Source organism: Rhinopithecus bieti, unplaced genomic scaffold, assembly GCF_001698545.2.
Source record: "Rhinopithecus bieti isolate Rb0 unplaced genomic scaffold, ASM169854v2 scaffold_63021, whole genome shotgun sequence".
In the NCBI taxonomy this organism is placed as follows: Eukaryota; Metazoa; Chordata; class Mammalia; order Primates; family Cercopithecidae; genus Rhinopithecus; species Rhinopithecus bieti.
In genome coordinates, this window is record NW_016823848.1 from 171,784 (window position 1) to 192,422 (window position 20,639).

The following is a 20,639-nucleotide window of genomic DNA, read 5'->3' on the forward strand; positions in this document are numbered from 1 at the left end:
CAGTGCGTGATGTTCCCCTTCCCGAGTCCAAGTGATCTCATTGTTCAGTTCCCACCTATGAGTGAGAACATGCGGTGTTTGGTTAAGAAACCTGAATTCTTAACCCATATCTCCCTCCCTGCTCAATAACTAAGATGGGAAATAGGATCTAGACTTTGGAGCCTGAAATCACACCTTTCCAGATGGATTGATTCACTGGAAGAAAAGGGACAGAAGATAGTATCATTGGTCCCTAACAATTTTCTCTGCTAGAAATCAGTCAGAACATACAGCAAATATATGTAAACTTGAACTTTTGAGATTTCCTTATTATTATTATAGCAAGGCCCAAAACAAATAAACAAGTGAATCCAGTATAAATCCACCCACTCAATTTCATACAAGGACTGAGGACTTCTGACTCTCCAGGTTACTGAGCCATCCTTTTGTCTAGCTGAGACATGCAGAACAAATAGTTTTTATGTGGTGTCCTCTATGGAGCAGAAAATGCATTTCCCACTAATTTCAGTATCACCAAGAAAGCAGACTCTCCTGCAAAGTGCATATGAGCTCTTGCTTGCTTGCTTCCTGTGCTGCTGAGTTTCTAGTTCAGATAAAAGAAAGCTAAAGCTAATAATCAAACCAGCTTTGCCCCCTGCTTATTTCTACAACCAAAAGAGCATCTGGTAAACAGGAAATCAGAGCTAAACACAAACCATGGCTTCAGACAAACCAGGGGTCAATTCTGCTTTCAAACGTCAGGCATTTTAATACAAAACACAATTTGCATCCTAAACAAGGTACTCCAGTTTTCAAGGCAATGCTCAGCAACTGGCCACTTCAGCAACTGGCCACCTCCGAGAAAATAAAATTCAGAACCCTTGTATATGATGGCTCAGGAAAGTGCAGACTGCAAGGCTGTGAGTGTCACCATTAAGGGAATACCTCAGAACAACATTCCAGGGTCTGATCCTGGCTGAAAGATTCAGTAGCTATGTAACCTCAGGCAAGTCACCTAAATCCTCTCAGCCCGTTATTATGATGTCTTGTAATAATCCTCATAAAGTGCTTAGAAGAGTGACTGGCATATGGTATTCTAGATATCTTAGTTATTATTATAACTACTTTTTGTTAGGCTATGAAGAAGCTAACTTAGAAACTCCAAAAGTAAACTTTCCCAGTCTGGAATGGTTTAGCCATAGTCTAGTTGATGAGAACAAAGAAAAGGGTAACATTTTAAACTCAAAATGTTTTTGAGTTCTTCACAGATAACTAGAAGATGAAATGAAGATCCTATAAAGTGGCCATGCACTGTGGCTCACACCTGTAATCCCAGCACTTTTGGAGGCTGAGGCGGGCGGATCACCTGAGGCCAGGAGTTTGAGACCAGCCTGGCCAACATGGTGAAACCCCGTCTCTACTAAAAACACAAAAATTAGCCAGGCATGATGGCGTGTCCCTGTAATCCCAGCTACTCAGGAGACTGAGGCACAAGAATTGTTTGAACCCAGGAAGCAGAGGTTATAGTGAGCCGAGATTATACCACTGCATTCCAGCCTGGGTGACAGAACGAGACTCTGTCTTAAAACAAAACAAAAGGATCCTAAAAGAGAAATTAAAGATTTGCTAATAAGCCCTATGAAAGGGGTTCTTGGCTTTCTTGAGAAAGAGCACTTCCTTTATTTCTTCAAAGCTCTTGGTGGTGATGGGGTGAGGGGTAGAAGAGTGTGGTGCTGAGTGGGAGGGAAGTACTGCAGACTGAATGCAGGGGCTGTAGGACAGAACAGGGCATAAGGATCTTGGAGTCAGGGTCTCTGCTCCAAAATCATATGCTAACGTTTCCTTTAACTCAAATAGAAAAGACTAAGATTTCTTCCTCCCTATAATCAACACTCCCAGATAACCTGTGTTCCTCCTTTGGAACAAATATCACACATGTGGGCATGTGTTCAGTCCCTGTTAGGCAGGGACTGGGTCTGCCTTATTCACTGTTGCAGCCCCAGGGCCAGCCTTGGTGCTTCAACACAGGAGGCATCCAATAAATCTGTGTGAGTGAACAAAGTCTAAATTACCCTCAGGACTGGAACTTGTGATTAGTTTTCCTTTCTGTCTCAAAAATGCCCTCAGTGAAGATAGCACCTGGAATGTTGTATGCCCACAGTGTAATCAATTCTTACCTCTTCCTTTACAAGCAAAGGTTAAGATCCATGTAGCTTCTGAATGCATTTCTAATTAACAAAGTGTTTCTACTTCTCTGTTTTCCTCTGAGGGTCTCACATGCCTACTTCATGAAGGGACTAGAAATAAAGACTATGTTTCCCAGCAACCCGGGTGGTTAAATGTAATTCAACTTCTGAGTCCGAGAGGCATGGCTTGGGAGAAAAGAGAGGAAAACAGGCACATGGGATACCCAACAGCTGAAAAAGAAGTAAAACCTATAGCCCAGCCGTATGTAATTCACATATTTGGCTTTTATAAAAAGTAGGCTCTCTCGGGGTACATAAAGAAGGAATGGATAGCCTATAGAGTTTGTTTTATATATCTTCCAAGATTTTAGGGTAAAGTCAGAAAAATCACTTGTCATTTACAAAAGTACCCTTATTTTTTTCTTCTAGGAGGCTTTCTGAAAGCACTAAGAAATAGAACTCGTTTGTCTAATCCGGAATTAAGAGTAACCAACTGAGCATCTTCAGCAGTGACACTTTCCATTTTGATAATTCAAAGAGCCTTAAGAAAGATCATTTTGCTTGAAAGCACCATTTCACACTGACACTGGTCATTTATAGGCTTCAGATAAGAAAAACCCCAGCAGTGTCCAGATCAAGCCATCCTGACTTTGTCTCTAGGTGGCTTAACCTCAAGTCACAGTCTGGTCTCTGTGGCAGAGCCAGGCATTCTGGAGCCTGCACAGCCTAGCTCTTCTGGAGCAGATGGGCTCACTTCCCAGGGTGCTGCTAGCCTGCATTAAAAGTGACTTCACATCTCATTCCCTCAAGTGGTCAGGATGATGCCCATCCCTGATCTGACACAGGCACTGATGTCCACTAGACTCTGGCCAGCAAGAAGCCCTCTCACAGCAGAAGGGGTCAAAAAGGGGTAAATCTGAGACAGAAGCCAGTTTCACAAAGTGTGCTATTTCTGCCTAAGCATCCTTTCTTGAAGAATAAAAAAAAGGCTGAAAATATCTCCTATATCATTTTTAGGAACACAAATTTTAATTTTGTCTGCTTTTTTCTTAAAGGGGATAACCAACCACTGAATCATTTGATTTCTTAGAATATACACTGCTACTTCAGTGTCTATTCTGTGCCTTTTAGCATGTGATGGTTACATTAGGTGGCTACCAGCTTGCTCCATGCCAGAAAAGAAGGAAACCTAAGATAATCAGTAGCAATATAAGAAAATCAAAGCATTCAGTTGATGAAAAACACAATTTCCTTTCTTGACATAGATGACAATTTGGTACAAGTACAATTCTGGACAAATCTGTATAGTGTTGTCTTTAAAAAAGAAGACAATTTTTCAAAGTATAATTATCAGTGACCAGAGCAGTGCAGGATCTGTGCAAGATCAAACAGGCAGCACTGAGCATGGGGCTTGTGACTGGTGGAGGGCTTGGCATTTTACCTGTCACTGTACACAGACCTCTCAAAGATCTGTACTGGCTTCCTGGCCTGTAAGAGTTTCTCAGGGAAGGGCTCCAGCTGTACTTTCAGGCGGCTCAAAAAGGAAAATGTCTGGAATGTGTAGGACCATCGTGCTGGCTCCCGGTACATCATATTCAGCAAGTTTCCAAGACTTTGGGCAGTGCAGGCCTAGAGGGAGATGAAAAAAAAAAAAAAGAGAATTTCCTAGAAAGCGTATTTACTCCATGGGGTACACCCCTCCACATACACCCCTACCTTCCCAAACAGGTTTAATAATCAACGAAACAAGGAATTATAAAAGTTTTCTTCCACCAAAAAGGTAGAATCAGATCCCCAGTTTAGTCAAAATTTCATAATCAGGGATGAGATTTTCCTACCTATTAAACAAGACTCTCTAAAGGGAGATTACATGCCACTTCAATTTAACAAAAGCAGAGGAAGAACCATATATAGAATTAACACGATCACTGATTGAGGGATTTGTGAAGTCTGTCTAGGAAGGAGTTAACAGTCAACAACCATCTAAAATTTAACTTTGAATCAAATCTTTCCACTATAACACTATGTTGCCTCTCTTTTGAGTTCCATCTGTAGCTATTTGTTTATAAAATGTCAAGGCAAACCTGAAAGCAACTGCTATTTGAAAATCCAACCAATCAACCACCAAATAGAATTCTGTATCTTTCATATAAGGACTACAATTTGTTTGTTAAATAAAAACAAAACCCTACTTAATTCTAGAGACTTTATGAAACATAATTAAAACATTTCACTTGCTCAGCATGTGCAAGTGGGCACAAGTGTGGGATGTTCAGCAGCCCTGGATTCTTTCTTTTTTTTTTTTTTGAGACAGAGTCTCGCTCTGCCACTCAGGCTGGAGTGCAGTGGCGCAATCTCGGCTCACTGCAACCTCCCGGCTCACTGCAATCTCCGCCCCCCTCCCCACCCCAGCCGAGTTCAAGTAATTCTCCTACTTCAGCCTCTTGAGTGGCTGGGATCACAAGCGCCCGCCACCATGACAAGCTAATTTTTGTAGTTTTAGTAGAGACAGGGTTTCACCATGCTGGCCAGGCTGGTCTCGAACTCCTGACCTCAGATGATCCCCCCGTTTTGCCCTCCCAAAGTGCTGGAATTACAGGCGTGAGTCACCACGCCCGGCCCCAGATTATTTTCTGGATCTGCCATTAACTCAACAATGCAAAAGTGAGTTTTGTACAAAAGCACTTTGGAGCTGTATTTTTCATTCAATTGCCATTAACTGAAGGCCTGTGTGGATGACACGCTACATGGACAGGGTACCGTAAGGGTAGAGAAAAAGGAATTAACATTTATTTTAACCTTTACTGTGGTACGTTATCTCATTTAATCTTCAAAACAGCTTCATGAGGTAGGTGCTGCTGTAATGCCCCTTTTCCAGAGGGGAAAATCCACTCAGAGGTGAAGTAACTTACTTGTGCAAGGTTTCATGGTGAATAAATGTTGAAGGGACTCAAACCTGGCTTCCTCTAACCTCGTCATTCCAACACCCTCCATCTAAAGGTGAACAAGACAGTTCCTGAACTCAAAGAGCTCACAATGCAAAAAGGAAGAGGGTGATGAGGATATACAAAGCTGGAATGTAAGGCAGAAGATGTGATGAAGGGATGACTACTGACGGTGGAAGGAATCTCAGGGAGTTTCTGAAATAAAGTGGCATTAAGCTGGGAAGTAACTGATGAGTAGAATTCTCACAGATGGAAATGGAGATTTAAAAGACTGCATTTCAGGTAGAAACAATAGTACAGGAGGAGAAAAAAGATTAAACAACACTAAGTAGTCCAATTTGGCTAAAAAGCACTCTTAGATTCCAAAGAAGGGTCCTAGCCCTTTGAAAGGCTTCAGCAAGAGCAACACATATAGCGCTGAGTGGACCAGAAAAACATTTCACTTGGAGGTATTTTGGGGATTTCCCTCCTTCTGACCCCGCAAGCCCACACATACTAGCCTCACCCATGGCCCCTGACTAAGAGCTGGAGGTAGAAGTAGGAGGACAAATTTGAGTCTCCTATAGTCTCTGTGGTATCACTAGAGATGGTAAGGAGCAGCTGTGGGCCTGTAGCACAATTTACACACTGTAGGTAGAAACAGGAGAAAACAAAAGATACTGCCTTGCTGATAAAACAAGAATAGGCTGTCATAAAAAAGGAGGAATAAGAAAAGAACTTTCTTATTGAAAGAAAGTTGAAAAATGAGTTGAAAAATGCAATTGCCAAAGTAAAGCACCCAATGAAGATAATGAACATGGTAACTAGCAGACTACATAATGCAGTAAACCTAATTAGTGAATTCGAAGATCTTTAAAGAGTATCACTTTAAGGGCTAGGTATGGGGGCTCACACCTGCCCAGCACTTTGGGGGGCCAAGGCAGGAGGACTGCTTGAGGCCAAGAGTTCAAGACCAACTTGGGCAACATAGCGAGACTCTGACTCTACAAAAAAATTTAAAAATTACTTGGGCATAGTGGTGCAGGCCTGTAGTCCCAGCTATTCTGCAGGCTGAGGTGGGAGGATTTGCTTGAGCCCAGGAGTTCAATGCTGCAGTGTGCTATACACTTGATCTTAGCCAAAAGGCTGAGAAGTGATGCTGCAGTGAGCTATAATAGGGCCACTGCATTCCAGCCTGGGTGACAAAGTGAGACTCTTTAAAAAAAGAGACAAGAGTATCAGCTTAAGAAATTCTCCCTAGGGGCCAGACATGGTGGCTGATGCCCGTAATCCCAGCACTTTGGGAGGCCAAGGCGGGCAAATCGCCTGAGGTCAGGGGTTCGAGATCAGTCTGGCCAACATGGTGAAAGCCTGTCACTACTAAAAATACAAAATTAGCCAGGCATGGTGGTGCATGCCTGTAATCCCAGCTACTTGGGAGGCTGAGGCAGGAGAATCGCCTGAACCCAGGAGGTGGAGGTTGCAATGAGCCGAGATTGCACCATTGCACTCCAGCCCGGGCAACAGGAGCGAAAACTCCATCTAAAAAAACACACAAAAAAACAAAAAACCCCATGAATAACTGAGGCAGAAAACAGTTGTCCAATAATGATTCCCCTCAAACAGCACTGAATCCATATAATCTTAAGGATGATTTCTATCATACCTTCAAGGAATAGATCATTCCCATGCTAGAAAAGAAGAAAAATTTCTCCATTTATTTTCATAACATTGATGGCAAAACCCGTCACAAACTACACATGGGCCAGGCATCACAGCTCACACCTGTGGTCCCAACACCTTGGGAATCCAAGGTGGAAAGATTGCTTGAGCCCAGGAGTTCAAGACCAGCCTAGGCAGCAAAGTGAGACCCTATCTCTACAAAAAAAAATTTTTTAAGTAGACAGGGACAGTGGTATGCACCTATAGTCCCAACTACCCAAGAGACTGAGGTGGGAAGATACCTGAGTCCAGGACTTCAAGGCTGCAGTGAGCTATGATCATGCCACTGCACTCCAGCCTGGGTGACAGAGGGAGACCCTGCCTAAAAAGAACCCAAAAGACAAAACAAACAAAAATCACCATACACACAAATAATAATACCAATCAACTGTATAAATAAATATACATGCAAAATTCCAAACAACACATTACCAAATTAATGGAATAGTACATCATGACAAAAAGTTCATTCTAGAAATGTGAGGATGGTACCATTATTAAATCTATGACTAATATTAAGAGATTAAAAAAGAAAAACCCCATGTTTATCTCACTAGATGCTAGAGGTTTCTGATGGGAATTCAACATTTCATCATGATAAAAACAGTTACTATTCTAGTAATAGAAGGGTATGTCTACCACACGGTCTATTGAAATGAGTAATAAACACCAAACTTAACACTGATACATTAGAGGCAGTTTCATTAATGACAGAACAAGATAAGGAAACTACCCTCACTGCTATTAGTTTATATGGCTCTAGAAGTTCTACCCAATGAAAGAAAACAAGAAAATAGAAATGTGGTACAGATATTAGAAAACCCTTCCAAATGATTACTATTTAGAGACAACTATTATTTTCTAAAACTCCAAAAAATAATAATATGAGAAATTAAGTCATATAAAATAAATATAACGATCAACTGTTTTCCATTAAAACAGCAATAACCAGTTTCAGAGGATGACATGGAAAAAAGATCTCAGTCACAATAAAAACAAAATATATGTTCTGCTCAAGAATAAACAAGAATACTACTGGATAAGTAGATAACCATTTGTGAAAAAATTAAAGTCCTATAACTTGTAACATCACATAAAACATAAAACCACAAAAGCAACAAAAAGAAATAAAGATATTTTCATACTCTCGGGCTACAATCTTAACATCAAAGGTGCTAACTATGAGGAAAAAGGAGGACAGGTTAGACTACATAAAACTGAAATGTATTATATTGTAAAAATATATTATATACTAAGATAAAAGAAAAATGACATGGCTGGGCGCAGTGGCTCACATCTGTAATCTCAGCACTTTGGGAGGCCGAGTCAGGCGGATCACCTGAGGTCAGGAGTTCGAGACCAGCCTGGCCAACATGGTGAAACCCCGTTTCTACTAAATATACAATAATTAGTTGGGTGTGGTGGCAGGCGCCTGTAATCCCAGCTACTAGGGAGGCCGAGGCAAGGAAAACTGCTTGTACTCAGGAGGTGGAGGTTGCAGTGAGCAGAGATCACACACCACTGTACTCCAGCCTGGGACCCTATCTCAAAAAAAAAAAAAAAAAAGAAAAAAGAAAATGACAAACAAATATATGAGAGTTAATATACTTAACATACAATGAGTTTTTATGAAGCCATTACACAAAGATGAAGATTTCAATAGAAAAAAACAAGGCAAGAGGTTTGGACAGGCAATTCATTGAAGAATAAAAAGATAAACAAAACATGGTAAAAAACAAACAGTAAAGCTATAATGATACTCATCATTGCAACATTGTTTATAATAGGAAGAAATCAGAAAACTATTCAAAATAGAGGACTGGATAACTAAATGATAATATTCATATTATGCAGTACACTACAACCATTAAAATGACATCACTGTGAAGGGAAGATCTTGTCTATTAAGTGACATACAGGTGGCAATCACAATTTTTGTTTCAAAAAGCAAATGTATATATATATTTTATACATTTATGAAACTGCATGTAAATCTATACATTTTCTCTGTAGAAAAATGTCCATTTTACCTCTGAATAATGGGATTACAGGATGATCTATTGCTGCCTAACAAATTATGCCAAATTCAGTGGCTTAAACAAAAACGTTCATTATCTCAGTTTCTGAGGCGAGAATTTGGGAAGGAGCTTAGCTGGGTGGCTGGGACTCAGGGTTTCTCATGAAGTTTCAGTCAAGCTGTTGGCTGAGGCTACAGTTGTCTGAAGGCTGCACTGTGGCTGAAGGATACAATTTCAAAAAGACTCACATACCTGTTCACAGGAGGCCTCAGTTCCTTCCGTGTGGGCCCCTTGAAAAGGTTGCTTCCTGACACGGCAGCTGGCTTCCCCCAGAACAAGATGGAAGCTACCGTGTCTCTTATGACCTACCCTAGAAAGGTATTTCTTATTTTTGCTACTTTCTATTTACTGGAAACAAATCACAAAGTCCAGCCATGTTCAAGGCAAGAATTAATGCTCTACTTCTTGAAGGGAAGAATACCAAACAATTGTGGACATGCAGTCATGTATCCCTTAACAACAGGAATATGTTCTGAGAAATGTGTCATTGGACAATTTTGTCACTGTGTGACCATCAGAGAATGTACTCACACAAACCTAGATGGGATAGCCTGTTACACACTTAGGCTTTAAGGTATACCCTACTGCTCCTAGGCTACAAAGCTGTGTCACATGCCACTGTATTGAATACTGCAGGCAATTATAATACAATGGTATTTGTGTATCTAAACATAGAAAAGGTACAGTAAAAATGTTGTTATAATCTTACAGGACCACCATTGTACACATTGACAAAAACATCATTATGTGGCCCATGACTTTATTTTGAAATCTCAACAGGTGACCTGTGGCATACTCAGAAAAAGATATATAATTTATTCCTGCATAGGAAAGTTAATTTCACAAATACACACACAGGCACACATACAGACATATAAAGAAACAACTTAAGAAGCAAAAATCCTCAATAGGCATGATATGCCAGCCACAAAAGCTAACACAATTCTGGGTTGGAATAAAAAAAAATGGCACCCAGAACAAGTTCCATGATACTCTGGTCCCACTTAGACTACATCCAGAATGTCCTGTTCACCTCCCAAGTAGCACTCTTAGTAAATTCAAAGTGGAAAGTGAACAAACTAGGACTCATCACTTAGGTAAAGTTACTTCAGAGTAAAGAATAGCCTGGAGGAAAATCGGAGGTGTTTGGCTTGAAAGAGAGAAGACTTGACCAGGCATGGTAACTCATGCCTATAATCCCAGCACTTTGGGGGCCAAGGTGGGTGGATCGCTTGAGCCCAGGAGTTTGAGACCAGCCTGGCCAACATGGCGAAACCCTGTCTCTACTAAAGATGCAAAAATTATCCCAGCATGGTGGCATGCACCCATTAGTCCCAGTTCTCAGGAGGCTGAGGCATGAGAATCGCTTGAATCCAGGAGGTGGAGGTTACAGTGGGCTGAGATCACACCATTGCACCCCAGCCTGGGTGACAGAATGCGACTGTCAAAAAAAAAAAAAAAAAAAAGAGGGAGACTTGAGGGGGAGAAGGAACAGGAAAATCATTACCTTCAACTATATATAGGGTTGTTACGGGGAAAAGTTAAAAGACTTAGGGGGTAGAACTTGAACCAATGAGTCAGAGTCACAGGGGTGCAACGTGGCTCATTAAAAGGCAGAATTGTTTAGCAATTAGAGTTAAGAACCAGAATGTGCCACTGAGTGAATGTTCCAGGTGGCGGCAAGAGGAGTTCATGGTGCCTGAGGAGGCATGGTGCTTCTGCTCCCTCTGAGGGTCATGTCCAAACAGGTCCTTCCTTACTCACACTGATGTGGCTGGAAACCAACCCTACAGCCTCTGCCAAAGCCATAGTCTTCACACCACGGCCTAAGCTATGAGGTAAAAGTGAAATGTACTTATACCTCATAGTACAGTGCCTGGCACATAGTACGTGCTCATAAATGTTAGCTGTTATCTCTCCAATTGACTCAAAGTGTGACTGGAACCTCTCTAATATCCCTTCCAATTTCTAAGACTTTATTTAAAAAGTTAAAATCACTACAATTAGCTATTAATCCTAGTGGTTAGCTTCAGTAATAATACAAATACTTAAGTGTAGGAATGACAAAATTCATCTTCAAAGTCATCCATGATGGTTGGACATGCTTTGGGAAACCACAAACAACAGAGGCAGTCACTTAGATAGACATATAAAAACCACAAAAATCAAAACTACACATATTCAAACAAGTCATATCCTCTCTGGTGTATGTGGTCTGTTTTCTGGAATGAAGCTATTTTAAAAAGGATACTCAAACTGGGCTACTTTACCCACTCAGAGTAAATTAAATTACAACAATTAGATTATTCACCCATGCCTGCCAACTACCCACCACAACTAAAAACTTACTTTTTGGGTGCCAGCAGCCTGGATATCCTGCCATGTTGCTACAGGTTCTGTAGCGACGTGCCATTCTGGGTAAGTTTTAGCGAGTAACTTCACAAACGTGGACTTTCCCACAGCTGCAATGCAAACAGCATGTATTGGGATGCTTCCCAAATCAGGGCTGAAGGAGAAGGCTGCTACTAAACTCTGTCACAAACGCCCAACTCAAGGGAACAAGTATCAGTTTTCTGAATTTCAAACTCAGCAGCCAGACTGATAACGGATCAATCCATGCCAACCAGAGCCATTATAATGAATACAGTCAATAGGGAGGAAAAATTCCTTCAAGATTTAATTTGCAATTTCCATGTCTCAACCTTCCAGAGGCAGAGCATTTAATAACAGCTGAAAATGTAAAAGTAGATGAAATCAGTTCCGTAAGTTCTATCACTTGAGTCACCATTCTATTTGTGCTGTGACAGTGTAAAATTTCTCGGTTTTTCAAGATAAAAAATAAAAATGATTATAATATCATTCATTCAACAAATCTAAAAAATATTAACGGAGTGCTGACTATGTGCTCAGGACTGTCAGGCACTGTGGGTACAATGGTAAACAAAACACAGAATGGATTTTGCCCTCACAGAGCTTGTATGGGTGACAGATAGTAGACAAACACAAAATTAACTACTAACAAACTGTGTTAGGTGCTAGGAAAAAATGCAGGATGGCCCTAATATAGCCCAGGAGGTCAAAGAAGACTCCTTCGAAAAAATGAAAAGATGACAATTCATGCAAAGGGAGTAGCATGCACAAAGACCTGAGAGAAAGAAGTTGACATACAACAATACAGAAGTTTGAGGCCCTAGAAGAAGCCATACAGTATGGCTACAGCATGAGTAAGTGATGGAGAAGTGGCTCAAAATGGGTGTAGCCACACAGAGAGGGAGTCTGGGGCCAGGTCACACAGGGCTCTGTAGTCATGGTAAGAAGACTGAATTCTATTCTAAGGGCAATGGGAAGTTAGTGAGGATTGGTTTTAAGTAGGAAAATTATAAGACTCCTTCTCATTTTTAAAAGATCACTCCACCAGCTATGTAAGAATAGGATGAAGCAGAAGCAAGCAGGCTAGTTAAAAGATACAGCAGCTTGTCCCGGGGTTATAGCAGAGGAGTGAAAAGTAGTGGTTGTTTCAAGAAATATTTTGGAGATGAAATCAACCTAGTAACACATTCAAGTTGTCTTTTCCCATTTATACCAATGTTTGGCCCATACCTCCCTGAGCTCCAGAGACTCTATTCAAGAACCCTCCAGACATCTCCACTTGGGACATCCCACAAACACCTCAAAGTCAACATATTTCCTAAATGAACTAATCATCTTTGCCACCAAACTGAGCTTCCTCCTGTATCCCAGACCTCAGGGTATGAACATACCATCCACTCACTGACAGAAGTCCCTCCTCTGCCAAACCTCAGTGGCCACCAAATCCTTCTGCATTTGCTTCTCAATTTTTCATATTTGTCCTTTTCTCTCTATTCCCACCTCCATGCTCAAGACCAGCCTCTTATCATCTCTTGCCTTTCTGATGCTGGCCTTGCTCTCTTCAATCCATGCTCCATACTGTGGTCAGACTGAACATGAAATAACACTGCTTACAATCTTCTGACAACTCCCTATTGGCTACAGCAAGGGCAAGTGATGGAGGAGTGGCTCAAGATGGGCGTGGCCACACGGGCAGTCCAGGGCCAGGTCACATAGGGCCTTGTGGCCATGGTAAGAGGGCTGAATTCTATTCTAAGGGCAATGGGAAGTTAGTGACATCTGAGCTAAGACCTGAACAAGCTTCATGACAAACTCCAAACTCTTTAACATGGTCTGCAAGACACAACAAGATCTGATCCCTGTGTATGCCTCTCTGGCCTCGGTTTTCCTTTAGGGAGCCTACACTCCTGCAGGACCAAACTCCAATCACGCCATGTTCTCTTGCAAATATGACTTTGCATATGCTTTCCCATTTCCCGAAGCGCCTCCTCTCCTCACCCGACCAACGCCTACTCAATCCTCAATTCTGTTTAGATGTACCTCCTGTGTGAAGCCTTCCCAGATCCTGATACCTCTGAGCAGGATTAGCTAGTCCTCCTTTGTGCTTGGCTTGGTATTCTGGGTGAGACTCCATCACTGCACCTGTCATTGTGTTTCTCCAGCTAGAGGATGGAGCTCCTCCAGGGTAGAAAACAAACTGAAACCTAATGACCTGGCCAAATGAATAAAATACACAGTATATTACTAATTTCAGTTCTCTCTGAAACCTACATTTGTGAAAAATAAAAAATGAATCTTAAGACTGTATCTGGACCTCAATCTCCTCTATCAGAAGTAATCTATCTCAAAGGAAAGAAGGGGGGGGATCCTTCCACTTATGGTTACTGATTGGGGTGCTGATGTCTCAGCACAAGAACCCACACATTTAACAGATGACATTTACTATATACCACCCCAACTCCTCTCTGAATAGGCAGGATAAGAACAAACAGCATGAATCTGTAGATTTGTACAGTCACGCTCATCTCTCAGTCCCCACCTCCACCTAACTTGTGTGTGCTTCTTCACATCTGTTCAATCCCTGCTCTTCCCACACTCCAATGAATAAATGCCCTCCCCTGCTCTTCCAGGCCTGTGTCTAAATCCTTTCCCCCAGCAGGCCTAAGGTCCCACTTCTTCATTACTTCTCTAGCTCTGAATTCCTACCACACTGGTCAGGTGCCAAGTGGTTGAATGTGTATATTATCAGATACCTGTCTGCCCTGAGTAAGCCCTCGCTTAAAATATTTGGCCCAGATGGTCAAAATTTAGTTTGTGGGTTGTTTAACAAGTCTAAAATATGGTCCCTGCTATTTAATAGCTAAAAGTTATTTTAATGAATATAAAAGATAAATGTAGTTGATTTGTTACATGGCTGGGATTGAATGATTGTTAGAATTACATATATACATACATATATTTATAAATATATATATATATATTTTTTGAGACAGAGTCTAGCTCTGTCACTCAGGCTGGAGTGCAGTGATGTGATCTCAGCTCACTGCAAGCTCCGCTTCCCGGGTTCACGCCATTCTCCTGTCTCAGCCTCCCAAGTAGCTGGGACTACAGGCGCCCGCCACCATGCCCGGCTAGTTTTTTGGTATTTTTAGTAGAGACGGGGTTTCACCTTGTTAGCCGGGATGGTCTTGATCTCCTGACCTCGTGATCCACCCACCTCGGCCTCCCAAAGTGCTGGGATTACAGGCATGAGCCCCCGCACCTGGCCAGAATTACTTATATTTTTTAAAAGTTAAAAACAATTACCTTAAAAAAACTGTTGCAGATGGAAAGGAAGGGCTCTGAGGTCAGACACTATTAGTTCATCTAAGAGCAGTCAGGACTCCAAGAAATTGACTCATGCAATTTAAACACATAAATTCTGGAATGCCAACAAATTAGATGTAATAGGAAATATACAGTTCCAATGACTGGAACAATAACATCTAATACCCAGGGTACTCTGTAACCCGTTCCCCATTCCAAGGCTTCTGGAAAGCCAGTTTAGTAATCAGAAGGCAGCTTCAGCATACAATGACAGTAAATGGTGGTGAAAGGTCCTAAGAGCTGTGCCATCCATGTTTCTGGGGCTTGGAGAGCCTGAGTAATTCACTACAGGGCAGTATTTCTTAAACTAATTCCACTGGAACTGAGCTGTGCCAGGTACCACCCACAGATGTGGAATAATTACTTTAAAAAATAATTCAAAGTTATATGTTTTTATTAAAGCCAGACACAGTATAACTTTCTCAGTGCTGTGATACCTGATCATAATATATATTTTTTTCCTTCCTGCTGGGGTGTTTTTTGTCTGTTTGTTTTGACAAATGTTTCAAGGTGTTCACAGGGGGTTCATAAGAGTGGTGGTGTTTGGCTCTCCACTGCTTCAGAGGCCTCCGCCTAGTGATCGGAACACCCCTGTCTAGAGAAAGCCTACTTTTTCAGTCAATCTCTTATGATATCATTATCTCAGACTTACTGCAATTTAGTTAGATCCCAGCTTAGCTGCTATCTTTCCTTTTGAGATGGTGGTCTCTCTCGTCACCCAGGCTGGAGTGCAGTGGTGCGATCTTGGCTCACAGCAACCTCTGCCTCCCAGGCTCAGGTGATCTTCTCACCTCAGCCTGCTGGGTAGCTGGTCCAGTATGTTTGACCTGCCCAATATATTGTTTGTTTGTTTGTTTATGAGATGGAGTCTAGCTGTCGCCCAGGCTGGAGTGCAGTGGCACAATCTCGGCTCACTGCAACCTCCGCTTCCTGGGTTTAAGTGACTCTCCTGCCTCAGCCTCTCAAGTAGCTGGGACTATAGGTGTGTGCCACCACGCCCAGCTAATTTTTGTATTTTTGGCAGAGACAGGGTTTTACCATGTTGCCCCGGCTGGTCTCAGACTCCTGAGTTCAAGTGATCCACCTGCCTTGGCCTCCCAAAGTGCTGGGATTACAGGCGTGAGCCACTGCGCCGGGCCACTGCAGTTATCTTTCTTTTCTTTTCTTTTTTTTTGAGACAGAGTCTTGCTCTGTTGCCCAGGCTGGAGTGCAGTGGGGCAATCTCAGCTCACTGCAACCTCTGACTCCTGGGTTCAACTGATTCTCCAGCCTCTCAGCCTCCCGAGTAACGGGGACTACAGGCACGTGCCACCACACCTGACTAATTTTTGTATTTTTAGTAGAAACAGCGTTTCGCCATGTTGGCCAGGCTGGTCTCGAACTCCTGACCTCAGGTGATCTGCCCACCTCAGCCTCCCAAAGTGCTGGGATGACAGGCGTCAGCCACATCGCCCGGCCTATCTTTCAATATACTCTTAGTATTATGAATTTTGGAAGGTATCGGATCTTACAAGCAGCATCAAACCCTTCCCTTAGGACCTTGGCCACTGGTGTTCTCTGTTGTTATATTGCCACGACTTTCAAAAAGGTGGAAGGTACTTTCTTAAGAGTATATTACTTTAACATGTTGATTTTCATTAGCTCCATGATTCTCATTCCACAAGCTGGGCCAGAGAGTTCTGTTGTTATCACTCATCTTTTCCTAAGGCACGGTTTTTTCTCCCCACAAAATTTTCTATAAACTGACAATGCCTACCATAGCTATGTAATGCTAAAATCTACTAGTAAGATAGCATATGATGTAATACCCGAAATAACAGGTCCCATTATTTTACGTCTAATACAGCTGTATTTCACAGGAGCCTATATTTATCACCTCTAGGCATTTTCATCTCCTGAACAAGATGAAAAACATCAGAAAAAAAAAATCCAATTCTGAAATCTTTTACCAAAATCCAACAGTCAGAACATATAACAGAACATATAAAACTGTCTAATGTCTTTTTTAAAAAATCCTTCCAAAAAAAATTAAAGTCTTTATTTCAGATACTGTATTCGATGCTGCATTCATTTACTCACTCATTCATTCAATCAACAAATGTTTATGGAGTAGCTACTAAGTGGTAGGTACTATAACCGAAATGATGATCTAGGCTGAGAGCTTGCCCTCAAGTTATATTCCAACCCCAAGACTGAGTACCCAGAATCACACAGGCTCTAAGCTTAAAAGCATTCTAGGCAAAGTTAATACAAATCAGTCAGCAGGCTTAAAAAAAAAATTAATAAATTTTACTCTGATGCCTTTTCTTCATGAAAAACTGTTTACGAAAAAAAAAGGCCAAAAAACTTCCTCACACTTTCCTATGATCCAAACTCATCTGTTCAGCCCAAAAGACTCTTACTGATCTGGCATCCCTTCCTCCCTGCCTTGCCTACCAGGTGATTGAGCTTTCCACTGCCACCTTCTCTGCGAAGCCTCCTTGAACTCTCTCCAGCTCCACTTCATCTCTAGGCAGAGTTAATTACTGCCTGCTCTGGTTTACCAAAGGATTACACTGTAATTATTTGTTCACTCATCACTCCCTCCAGCTAGACTGGGAGCTCACTTTTAAAGACAGAGACTGAACCTTTGCATCCTGAGTATGAGAACAGTGATAGATGGATGGAAGGAGGTGAGTCACAGTCACAGAGAACCCACTACACAGTATTTGATATAAATAGGCTATTTTTTCCCAAGGATTCTTTGCCCAACCATTTATACTCAAAATAAGTAAAAGACACATATTAGTGATGTGAAGTCACTAATTTTGAATGCTGGAGGAAACATGTTATTAGGGAAGCCCTCTACTGCTTTATGTTTAAGTCTCTTGATTGAAAAGTGCAAAAGAGTTTCCTCTTCTCTGGTTGGGTCTTTGAAAATCAAGTAAAAATGCTGAGATGACTCACTGACAGTGAGATTTCATACAGCAATCTTTTCTTCAATTTAGGCTTGTAATCGTAAGATAATCACAAGAAGATGATAATACACTGTAGGGATGAACAGTCTTAGAAGAGAGGCTAAGTGTTTTATGTTTTAGATTTTCAGGGGTTCTAGGTACCAAGCTTTTGACTTTCAATCACACATCTTATATAGCTTCGCAAGTCATGCCAGATGCCATTAGTTGCTACTTCACTGATCAATTTTCCTTACATGCCACTGTCTGCACCTTCAGGATCAGAAACCAGGACTTAGAGCAGAAGGAATACAAGAAAACCCCCTCTAAACATACCTAATTTTGGTTAGGACAGGGGTTCACCTTCCCTGTTCAGGTTTCCTGAATGGGTGCTCTCAATCTGATTTGCTTGAGGATGTTACCTGTGATTAGAGAAGATGCTCACTCTTGATTTAAAAAGCAGTTTAATGTATCCCTGTGTGGGTACCAATGCCTAACTTCTACATGGATATCACAGCACAGGATTCAAGAATCTGGTCAGTACTGAGTACACTGGGTCAAGGCGGGGGTTAGGTGTCAGCAATATACAAAGATGAACAGCACACTGAGTGGTCAGAGCCCAAGGAAGGTGGTGAATGTGCAAACAAGCTCAGCAGAACTCAAGTGCTGCAGCAGTTGTGGGTACAAAATGTTATGTCAGCCCACAGAGGAGGCAGTGACTAATTCTGTCTAGGGAGAGTCATCAGGGTGTGTGGGGTGATGAAGAGTAGTGGGAGATGAAAGAAAAAAAGAGTCAGATTAGGTTCCCCCATTCCACTTCGCATCACCCTTTTCTGGGGCAACTGCATTTACTTCCAAGGCTTCAACAACTACCCCCCACCAGTCAACAACTTCCACATCTGAAACCTCAGCACCCATCTCCAGACTCTCTTGACTTCAGGCATATATTCCAATCTGTCTCAGAACGCCTCTATGTCTCACAGGAACCTCATACAAAACATATCACTCTACCCTCCCCAGACTGCCTCTTCCTTTATTCCCTTTATCCCCCATGAACCTCAGTGTCACCCTCCTCTACTCCTCCTTATCCCTTGCCTCTAAGTGGCCACCACATCCTGTCAATCCTACTTCCAAAATCTCTCTCATACCATCGCTTCTCTGTCTCTCCAGTTCTTCTATTCAGGCCTGCATCTTTCCTCCCTCCAATTACTCCAATAGCCACAAAACTAGCGCATAGACTCAACTCTGTTCCAATTCATCTATTCATTCATCCAACAAACTGGATGCAAGGCACTATGGGTACTGCAGCAAACAAAATATACAAAGAAAGTGCTTGTTTTATGGAGCTTTCTTTCTCATCCTACACAGTCTCCTTTTTAAAATTAATCTGGTCATGGCACACACTGGCTTCAGGTGTTCAACAGCCTCCCACTGCCAACAGGACAAACTAGCATGGTCCACAAGGCTCTTCGACATATGGCAAATCCCACCCTTCCAATCTCTTGTTCTGCCACGCTTTCACAGGTCCCTTCAATTCCAGGCACATCCAACTATTTCTCTTCCATTAAAACTGCATGTGTTAGTCAGGCGTGATGGCACATGCCTGTAGTCTCAGCTACTTGGGAGGCTGAGGCAGGAGAATCACTTGAACCTGGGAGGTGGAGGTTGCAGCGAGATGAGATCACACCACTGCACTCCAGCCTGGGTGACAGAATGAGACTCTGTCTCAAAAACATAAACAAAAACAAAACCAAAACCAAAAAAACTGCATGTGTTTCTTCAGGCTTCACCACCTTGGCACATGTTGCTTTCTATGCTTGAAACACTTTTTCCTCTTCTTCCTCTTGGGAATTCCTACCCCAGAGATTCTGGCTTTCCATGCCCAATCACGGATCTCACCACACAGTATGAAAATTATGTCGAGTCAGAGGGGCGCGGTGGCTCACGCCTGTAATCCCAGCACTTTGGGAGGCCAAGGCTGGCAGATCACAAGGTCAGGAGATCGAGACCATCCTGGCTAACGTGGTGAAACCCCGTCTCTACTAAAAAATACAAAAAATTAGCCGGGCGTGATGGTGGGCACCTGTAGTCCCAACTACTCAGGAGGCTTAGGCAGCAGAATGGCGTGAACCTGGAAGGCAGAGGTTGCAGTGAGCCGAGATCGTGCCACTGCACTCCAGCCTGGGCGACAGAGTGAGACTCTGGCTCAAAAAAAAAAAAAAAAAAGAAAGAAAAGAAAAGAAAATTATGTCGAGTCTGTTTCTCCCATTTGGTTGTGAGCTCCCTGAAGGACAGGAACTGTAACCTATTCACTGCTATGCTTAGCATGAGAGTGGAGTCTTAGTCCTCATTCAGTAAGCCTCTGTTGCATGGGAAAGCAAGAAAGCAGCAGAGAAATTTGAGAAGGTTAAGAAGCAAAGGTCAGGAAAATAGAGGGAGTTCAAACTTTATCTGATGACCTGTCCTAAGTTACTTTGTGATATACCCTGTTCTCTCTCTGGGCTTTGAGGACAGAGCTTCCTTCAGGGGTGTGTTTCTCAAAGTACAGTACAAAACATATTTAAATAATAACATCATCAGGCAAATAGCAGGACTCTCCTTTCCCATTCCTTTCAATGTTTCCGATTTGGCTGGAGAAAAACACGCAGCCATGGTGACTGGTCTCACTTTAAATTCATGACCACTAACTCAAAGTGGGTCCTAAATGGTACCCAGCAATTTAACATTTCCTTTGCTTATACACTAGAGTATTTCATGTCATGTCTCCACATTCACTCTTAGCTGATGACCTTTCCTCCTATTTCACGCTGAAAACAGACACAACCAGGCCGGGCGCGGTGGCTCACGCCTGTAATCCCAGCACTTTGGGAGGCCGAGATAGGCAGATCACGAGGTCAGGAGATTGAGACCATCTTGGCTAACATGGTAAAACTCCGTCTCTACTAAAAAAAAATACAAAAAATTAGCCGGGCGTGGTGGCGGGTGCCTGTAGTCCCAGCTACTCAGGAGGCTGAGGCAGGAGAATGGCGTGAACCCGGGAGGCAGAGCTTGCAGTGAGCCGAGATGGCACCACTACACTCC

The 20,639-nt window shown here is 42.3% G+C and overlaps 1 protein-coding gene across 7 annotated transcripts in view; it reads right to left on the minus strand.

The window, feature by feature from the left end:
* DGUOK (deoxyguanosine kinase) overlaps positions 1-20,639 on the minus strand; it is a 39,090-nt gene that overhangs the window by 11,750 nt on the left and 6,701 nt on the right. For 3 of the 7 annotated variants that reach the window (XM_017861845.1, XM_017861849.1, XM_017861848.1), the window contains exons 2-3: positions 11,239-11,351; positions 3,607-3,794 (exon numbers count right to left, since the gene is read on the minus strand). In XM_017861845.1, the coding sequence (XP_017717334.1) occupies positions 3,607-3,794; positions 11,239-11,351 (301 nt within the window). The remainder of the gene's footprint in view (positions 1-3,606; positions 3,795-11,238; positions 11,352-20,639) is intronic. The other 4 variants (XM_017861847.1, XM_017861850.1, XM_017861852.1 and 1 more) reach the window with 3 other exon arrangements.